This window comes from Phaethon lepturus, unplaced genomic scaffold (genome assembly GCF_000687285.1).
Source record: "Phaethon lepturus isolate BGI_N335 unplaced genomic scaffold, ASM68728v1 scaffold5953, whole genome shotgun sequence".
Lineage (NCBI taxonomy): Eukaryota > Metazoa > Chordata > Aves > Phaethontiformes > Phaethontidae > Phaethon > Phaethon lepturus.
This window is the reverse complement of record NW_010529608.1, coordinates 21,030-30,572: the sequence shown is the minus strand read 5'-3', so window position 1 is coordinate 30,572 and position 9,543 is coordinate 21,030. Positions and strand designations below refer to the sequence as shown.

Sequence of the window (9,543 nt, the reverse complement as noted above, 5' to 3'; positions counted from 1 at the left end):
AAGAGATGCAGAACAGCAGACAGATTTTCTTGGTAATTTGTGGGTGCTTCATAGATGCAACAAACTAGCACTCTGATGGACCCACCCAGCCAAACTTGGATCTGCAGTTTCACTTTCAGCAACCAGCGTAGCTCAATCTTTCATTTCAACCACCATTTAAATTCTCGTGAGCAACTCCCAAATACATCTACATTCATATTTTCGCATCCTATGCACTTGCTGGGTGAAAAGCACTGTTAAAAAATAATTTCACATGTACAGCTACGAATGGTGTTCCATACTATTCTTGTGAAATAGATAAGATGCTGATTGTCAAAATGGCTAAAAAGTCTAGAAAAGCGAAGGGCTAAGAGTAAAGTAGCAAAGATGCTCAGAACAAAATAGTTCCAGTTTTCAACTCATATTTTTATAATAGATGGGATACAAATTGCAAACATACTTCAATGAGTTAGAAACCTAGCCTGCACTATAGATAAAACCTTTTTATAAGTATGTGGTAAACCTCAACTGTTGGGAGAAAAGAAAAAAAAATACTGCATTTTTCCCAACCTGACAGATATTCTGGCTCCTTCTAAAGTTAAATATATTTTATGTTTTCAGTATATTAGCTATTGTTAACTAGTATACACCATTTTTATATGGCTACACTGCACAATAAAGTAAAAAAACATGTAGCTGCCCCAAAAGTCCAAGCATTATATAAATGAAGAAATTGTAATTATTTTCCTGATTTTTTCATGAAATTAGGATTGCTAAAAGCATTCCATGTACTATCATAATTACCAGTAATAACATACAAACTAATGCATTCCTCAAATTTTCAGTCCATTACTTGCAGATTTGTCATTTGTTACTTCTATCTCACAATAAGAAGTTAAATATTTTTATACTTAAAGCAAGAATTTATCATTACAAACACAGCAATTACTGAACCTCCTATAAGCCAAAGGTAAAGAATGGTGTTTCTTTTAAGTGAGGTCTCAAAGATACCTGGTGACCTTCAACATTCATAGTGACTACTATGCATCACACTAACTGGAAGAGAAATTTCGTGGTTTACCGACTACTTTAATAAAGCCTAAAATGCTGTATCTACAAAATACCCAAATATGCAAACAAAACCTCCTAATATTCCTCAAAATCCAGACAACTCATATTTCTTACTGAGCAGTTTAAAAGTCATGCAAATTACAACAGACCTTTTACTACGATTTGGGGAACAAAACTGTTGTTCTGTTCATGTAAGATAGTGAGTAAACATAGCATGCATTCCTAACTACATGAGTTACTCAGATCATAAAGACTGTGCCAGACAGAATTAGTGACACGAGGTCTTATCCCACCTCTCTGACATCCACGGAAACCTCAACACTGCTCCTATTCCAGCCAATAAAACTGAACGAGCTTAAGAGAAGCTACCAGCTTTAGTACTGCAAAAGGACTGCCAACCTTCCTTTGAACAGTAAGTAAGAGAACATGGGAAAGAAACAGGCTCATACTTGAGCTTTGCCACATTAAAGAAAAAAAAAAAAAAAAAAACCAGAAAAGCTCAAACCCACACAACACACAGTGCAGTATTCTCAGACCACTGTCAACTGGCACACAAAGAAAAAGCTGGAGAGCTGCCCGGTGGAAAGGACCTGGGGGTGCTGGTCAACAGCCGGCTGAACATGAGCCGGCAGTGTGCCCAGGTGGCCAAGAAGGCCAACAGCAGCCTGGCCTGTATCAGAACTAGTGTGGCCAGCAGGAGTAGGGAAGTGATGGTGCCCCTGTACTCGGCACTGGTGAGGCCGCACCTCGAATCCTGTGTTCAGTTTTGGGGCCCTCACTACAAGAAGGATGTTGAGGTGCTGGAGCGTGTCCAGAGAAGGGCAACGAAGCTGGTGAGGGGCTTGGAGAACAAGTCTTACGAGGAGCAGCTGAGGGAACTGGGGTGTTCAGTCTGGAGAAGAGGAGGCTGAGGGGAGACCTTATCGCTCTCTACAACTACCTGAAAGGGGGTTGTGGTGAGGTGAGTGTTGGCCTCTTCTCCCAGGTAACAAGCAATAGGACAAGAGGAAACGGCCTCAAGTTGTGCCAGGGGAGGTTTACATTGGATATTAGGAAAAATTTCTTCACAGAAGGGGTTGTCAAGCATTGGAACAGGCTGCTCAAGGATGTGGTTAAGTTACCATCCCTGGAGGTATTTAAAAGACATGTAGATGTGGTGCTTACAGATGTGGTTTAACGGTAGACTTGGCAGTGTTAGGTTTATGGTTGAACTCAATGATCTTAAAGGTCTTTTCCAACCTAAATGATTCTATGATTCTATGTTTACTGGTCTGATTCAAGTTGCATACAAATATGGACCAGCCACAGACCAGAGAAGATTTCAAGGGGCAGGGTTAATTTGTTACCCACTTAACTGAATACCAAAAGGGTCAAGTTTAATAACATGATGAATAAATTTGCTACCAGATAATTGTTATGTATTTATCTTGGCATAATAAAAATAAAATTATTTTCTATCTACCCTCAAATCCTCTTGCTTACATACCTGGAATATATATAGAATTTTCATAAGCATCAAACAAATGCATTCTCTATAGCTACATCTGTCAAGTAAGCTTCCACTAACAAGAAGCAATTTATTTAAGGGCCTCATTAGCAAAACTCTTCCCTTTACCCTGGCTGTCCCTCAAAATAACCTATCCCATGCACATGTATCCCTAGCACAGCTGAACTATTTTTAGTGTATTTAAGTATTTTTAATATTTTTTCTGTATTTTAGTGTATAGCACTGTTACTGACCGAACATAAGCTTTTATTCATATTCATTTTTCCCTGAAACTATCTTTTAATTGTCTTTAAAGAGCCAAACCAGAAAGTATCATAAAAAAAATACTGAAAATGTTGTATTTAAAATAATTTTAAACATGTCTTCATAAAAATATATATGAAATAATTATTTTTAATTTGGCACATTATGTTACAATGAATGGGTCAGTCGTTATTCTCTGTATAAAAACCAGAAAGTTATAAGAGGAAGCTGAGTGTGTCTTCATAATACAAAAGCAACGTAGAGCAAAGAGGAAAATAATCCAGGTTATCTACTGTGCAAGAAAGAAAGCCTTTGCAGAAACAAACAAAACAGAAGTCTACCTGTTGAAGGTCCAATGTAATGGTCACATAATGATATTCAATTCCATTCTGGATACTAGGGCTTTGCCACCAAGTGTTCTTGCCATCAATTGCATTTGTTATTGGATGTCGTTCTGTTGGAACAGCAGAAATATAAAAATATATTTCAAAATTATTAGGACATTTAAATGTTTTAAGGTCTAAAATCTAAATTTTAATACAATTACAGAAATAATGAGGCAGCACTTTTAAATAAAAAAAAAACAGGAAATTAAATTTTCTGCTACTCTTAAGGCACAGTCATGCTTATTATTGCTGGAATACTCATCTAATATTAGTTGTTCAGTTTTGGTTAGGGTCACAAGAAGGTGGTTCAGAACATGTAAATGCAGCTGGTGGCTGTCCTGATTCTAAAGAAAATGTAGGCATCTAAATCAAGCACATAATTCCTGCAGTCTTCCAAAGTTCCAAGTACTGTAAAGTCATTAAATGTTGCAACAGAAACAACAAATCAAGAACCTGAGATACAGTGTGCAAGGAAAGCACAGCTTAAAGTAATACTGGTACTTGCATTTCTAAGACATTTCTAAGCACACGTGGAAATAATTCAGGAAATAATTCAGAATTCATTAGAGAGGAAATGATTCAGAAATCATTACAGAACATATTTCTCAATGGGAAAATTGTCTGACTCACATACATGCATACAAAGAAGCTTTGCTTGGTTATAATCCATATCAAAGTCCAAGATGCATTACTTTTCATATCTACATTTATTCTGCTGCAGTGTCGCAAATGAATCCCAAATAATAGGTATAAGAATTTATTTACAGAATTGAATTCTTCACAGATTTCAAGTCCTTCTAAATTATTGAAGTTTGCTTACACAGTATTTTAATGTTATTTAAACTGAGAAAAATTGCACTTAACATTTCCAGGTTAATTTTTGTGGTCAATTCATATTTCTCTCCCATACAAAATGGAGAACAACATAATCTCAATTTTAAAAGGTACATTTATATTTTGAAGTCCCTAATTACCTAAAGCAAGTCTGTACATCATGGGGAAAATAACCCAAATTCAAATACAGTATGTTTCTTCTATGCAAGCTCTGTCTGCAAGAACGTAACAAGACAGTAGAAATCCTACCCCTCTTATTAAGGACGGCTTTCTAAACTGACAAGTTTTCTTGATATAAAACTGGAACATGCTTCATTACTAGCTAGTCATAGAACTGCAAATAATTAATTCATGAACCAATTAATTTACTTGTTATTTTAGTTATTACTTAAATCAACCAGCCAGATTGACATTCTTCGTGTCTCTGTATTTTGCTACATCAACCAGCTGTGGAGGACAGGAGTCCTAGCTCATTAAGGAAAGCCAGAATGCCTGAGCATATTTAAAGATACAATTAAAGTGCTTTGTGGGAGTGAAGAAAGGCATAAGCCCTCAAAATTGAAAATGCTAAAAATTTAATTTAAATATCAGATTATTCAGTGGCATTAGTGGGCACCAACATTTGCAAGTTAGAATACTGGTGCTGCAAGTAATATTACTAGCAAATTTATCTTTATGTTGAAAATCAAAACATACCCATGCTTTATATGTTGCCAGTTCCTACAGCTCTGATAATTTTTACAAAACTTTTTTACTAACCAATTTTACAAACTTTAAATGAGTGCTAGCAAAAATCACCTGTAAATCGAAGTCAGAGCTCCTCGGTGACTGTAACAGAAGCTGTCTAATTGGAAATTTTGATGTTAAGTCTCTTCAGGTGAAATTGATATAAAGGTAAATCATGAGAAGTAGCGTTGGGAGATGAAACAAAAATTAAGTGTAATCACCATTTTGAAAGTTTAATCATAATTAATTTGAAAGCCCTGATTAATTGCTGGCATGTTTTCCCTATTTTAAAGGTAAGGGGAAAATAATACAATATTTGTAAAAAGGATTGGATTGCAAATGCAGTTCAAGGACCAATCTCTCTGATAGATGGAAAGGGGAAGAACTTACAGAGTGAGCCCATCAAACAGTGCTCTTTAATTTAGGCTCACATGTGATTAACCAGGGAATTTGTGTTCATTTCCTACTACAGTAATTAAGGGGAGGCACTCCAGACTCGCACATTCCAGGGGGATCATTTAAAGTCTGGTTACATTACATGGTTCTCCTGTTAATGAGCCCTCTCTGTTTAAATAAGGCATTTCCTTCTGCCAAATGAACATTTAAAAACCTTAAAATGAGATGTGGTTGGCAACAAAAGACCAAGCTGGGAAGATTCAAGTTTTTAAGAGGGTAGGAGTGAGGGGAAACACAGATATAAATCATTCAGATGGGGTTTATATATATATATATTTACACACACACACACATTAGTGTATGCTCTCTGATATCACAGGCAGGTCATAGGAACAAAGCAATCCAGCTCTGTTATAGGTTTGTTTTTTTAATTAAACAAACCTGATATAGAAAAACCTTGTGTGATGTGCATGCGTCTCTAAATACCCATCCATAAAGAAAGGAAAGAAGCTATTGCACAGTGTTTCTGCCAGCCGGAATGGTTCCAAAAACCTATGAAATCTTCTCTGACTGAGGCACACTACTATAGTATAACGTATCTGAATGCTTATATTGCTACAAAATTGTATGACCTTTCCTCAGAAGGCGACATTTACTACAATTAAAGAAGACGTTGAAACTTTGGAAAAATATCTCAGGGAAAAAAACAGGTTGCAACTGTGTTCAGACAAATGAAATAGTCTATACTGGGGCAACTATAATTAGCTTTGCAAATACAAGATGGGGAGCAAATGGATAGGTAGCCATTTAGCAGGAAAACATCTGGGGATTATAATGGACAACTAGCTATATATCTCTCAGTGGTGTCACACCATTAAAAAGGGGAAATATCTAAGTAAAACACGTAAACAGGAATATATTCTGTTCATTCTGAAAGAAACCTGCATCTCTGTGCAGTGCTGGTAAGAGTCCAGGTGCATTTTAATACAGATGAAAACCTCTAGAGAGAATTCAGAGAACTGCAATTTGCACAGCTAGAGTTGTAGAAAATACAACTTATGACGAGAATGAAAGAAAAGAGATAGTTTAGTGTAGAAACTAGATAAAGAAATACCATCAACCCTCAATTATACTTTTTTTACAAAAGTAAAATACTTCTGTAAAGAAAAAGGGAATAATCCATTCCTTGCATTGACTGAAGTTAGGAAAAAGGTAACATGGATTTCCGCAAGGAAGATGCAGATTAGCTATTTAGGAAAAGACTTTGGAATGAGTAAAATAACTCTAGGAAGTGTGGCCCTGGAAAGAAGTTTCTAAGAATTTAAACAAGGTTCTGTCTGGAAAGCTACAGACATAGATATGTCATCTTGTCTAGAACTAGTAGACAGATCTTCTTTTTTCCCTGTGGTTTTAAGCACATGCTTAAATGTGCTTTCTCATGAGGTGTAAATATATCTGAGCTAGGTTTTAGAGGGAAACAACCAGAAAAAAAGAGAAACTGTCTCCATGCTTCTGTGGCTGTGCTTCTTCCAACATTTTGTCTATTCCATTAAAAGCTGTCTTAAGTGTCTCTACACCCCCTACCATATACAGTACCAATACACTCACAAAAATCTAACAGTGCTAATGCTATTCATGTCTTTCACTGCAAGGTCACATGAAATTAAACTTGTATGACTTGAGTAAGAAATTTTCTTAGTTCTAATCTTCCCAAGTATTAGAAATATGCAACTCTGAAGCAGATGATAACAAATTTATACTTGAAAACTGATTTTGCTTCTGGGTAGTCTTTAAGAAAGCAGTGTTAGCAAAGATCAACTTTAATTGGAAAAACTAAGCAATTAAACCAAGCAGTGCTCCATTATCTTATCTTCTTTTTGCTGGCTCAGTGAAGCCGAATTAACATCAAACAAAGAAGAAAAACATCCCAGAACACAATAAAATAAAACTGGATTTGGCCCTAAACTGAAATTTCAGATGTTGCTTAGTGTGGTGGTTTGACCCTGGCTGGACACCAGGTACCCACCAAAGCTGCTCTATCACTCTCCTCCCAGGACAGGGGAAAGTATAACAAGAAGCTTGTGGGTCAAGATAAGGACAGGAATAGATCACTCACCAATGACCGTCAACAGACTCAACTTGGGGAAAAATTAATTTAATTTATTATGAATCAAATCAGAGTAGGGTAATGAGAAATAAAAACCAAATCTTAAAACACCTTCCCCCCACCCCTTCTTACTTCCTGGCATTAACTTTACTCCCAAATTCTCTAACTGATCCCCGCCAGCAGCACAGGGGGACGGGGAATGGGGATTGCGGTCAGCTCATCACACGTTGTCTCTGCTGCTCCTTCCTCCTCAGGGGGAGGACTCCTCACACTCTTCCCGTGCTCCAGCATGGGGTCCCTCCCACGGGAAACAGTTCTCCACAAACTTCTCCAACATGAGTCCTTCCCACAGGTTGTAGTTCTTCATGAACTGCTCCAGCATGGGTCCTTTCCACAGAGTCACAATTCCTACCAGCAAGACTCCTCTCTCCACGGGTCCACAGGTCCTGCCAGGAGCCTGCTCCAGCATGGGCTTCCCATGGGGTCACAGCCTCCTTCAGGTGCATCCACCTGCTCCAGCATGAGGTTCTCCATGGGCTGCAGGTGGAGATCTGTTCCAGCGTGGAGCTCCGCTCCAGCGTGGAGCTCCGTGGGCTGCAGGGTGACAGCCTGCCTCACCATGGTCTTCCTCATGGGCTGCAGGTGAATCTCTGCTCCAGTGCCTGGAGCACCTCTTGCCCCTCCTTCTGCACTGACCTTGGTGTCTGCAGAGCTGTTCCACATATTCTCACTCCTCTCCTCTGACTGCTGCTGGTGTTGTTGGCACCTTCTTAACTACGTGATCCCAGAGGTGCTACCACTGTCGCTGATGGGCTCGGCCTTGGCCAGTGGTGGGTCCATCTTGGAGCTGGCTGGCATTGGCTCTATTGGACATAGGGGAAGCTTCTAGCAGCTTCTCACAGAAGCCACCCCTGCAGCCCCCCTGCTACCAAAACCTTGCCACACAAACCCAATACACTTAGGCCAAAATTTTCAAATTCCTTGTGTAGGTATGCAGGTAAAGGTCATCTAGTTTTCACTCATGGTCAGTATATATCAAGAGAATTCAATAACAGCAGCAGGTACTTAATTTTCCTAAAGCTGAATTTAGGAGCTCCACTTTAAGTATCTGAATTAGAAAGTTCAGTTTGAGGAGTATACATAACAGATAGAGGTTTTGAAATACCAGTGGAAGAGATGGATAACTTAATTTAAAAAGACAGACAGACATTTCATAGTAATCGGGCCAATGACCTACAGTTTTGTTTGCAAAGTATATACAACCTTCGGAAAAAAAGTCTTTTTAAAGGAATAAAATGAAAGCAGCACACGTACGATGTGGAACCCTGCTCCTTTGATCACAAATACGGCACTGAGGGTTCCTTGCAGGCTGTCCAGGTACATGTTCAACAAGTTTGCAGTACATTTCCCGACCCTTTTCTCCACAGGTAGCATTGGTTGTGATGAGAGCATTAGTAGCCAAGTTCAGCACTGCGGGAAACAACCCTGCAAATAAAATAAAATAAAATCATAAACAAAAGCAACAGAGGCAAGCGCAAGGTGAATTTAGCAGGACAATCGTAAATGAACATAACACCTGTTACAGCATTAAAGCCAAAGACTTGGTTTTCAACAACTATGGAAGTAATGAAGCACAGAAAAGCACCAACAACTTTGGTTTTGAATCCAGAATTTACACATCAGAATAAAGCCCTCTTAGTGATGGTTTCCTCCTCATTCCCTCCTAAAATTCAAATTGGTGCCCTCTGGTTATATCTTGAACGACAGCAGGACACCAAAGGAGAAAGTAAACTATGGAAACATACAAAGCATCATAAAATATACTTTTTCGTAACTGAACCTTGTGTTCCTACCCAACTGGACACTGAAACATTGTATGTGAATGACCTATGAAAACTCTTTATTAATCTTCTTTTCTGCTTACATCTCCATGGGAAAGTGTTTCCGTCACAGACTGCATCACTTGTATTACACTATATTACTGTTCCGCTTAGGACCTCATAGTCACCCTTGTCATCAGAGGAGCTGAGTATTTCATGTGACAACATGGACAGCATCTGTCATGTATGGCTTCCCTTTCTTCACGAACAGGATAATATATATAACATTATAACTTTTATGGCAGTACTGTTATTTTTTTCACATGCACATGCTGAGTGATGTATTATAATTCTCAATGAGAACAGCACTTGAGCACACGTCTGAGTGCTCTGCTGAACCGAGTTCTATGTATAGCGGTAAGCTATAAAGATTATAAACACATAAAGAACAATCCATAAGATGGGTTACTCTCC

The 9,543-nt window shown here is 38.3% G+C and overlaps 1 protein-coding gene across 1 annotated transcript in view; it reads right to left on the bottom strand.

Moving 5' to 3' along the window:
• LOC104618402 (laminin subunit alpha-2-like) overlaps positions 1 to 8,734 on the bottom strand; it is a gene marked incomplete at both ends in the record, with an annotated part of 72,236 nt that extends 63,502 nt beyond the window's left edge. Inside the window, 2 exons of the mRNA XM_010283981.1 lie at positions 3,142 to 3,254; positions 8,564 to 8,734. Coding sequence (XP_010282283.1) covers positions 3,142 to 3,254; positions 8,564 to 8,734 — 284 coding nt within the window. The remainder of the gene's footprint in view (positions 1 to 3,141; positions 3,255 to 8,563) is intronic.
• Between the last annotated feature and the right edge of the window lie 809 nt (positions 8,735 to 9,543).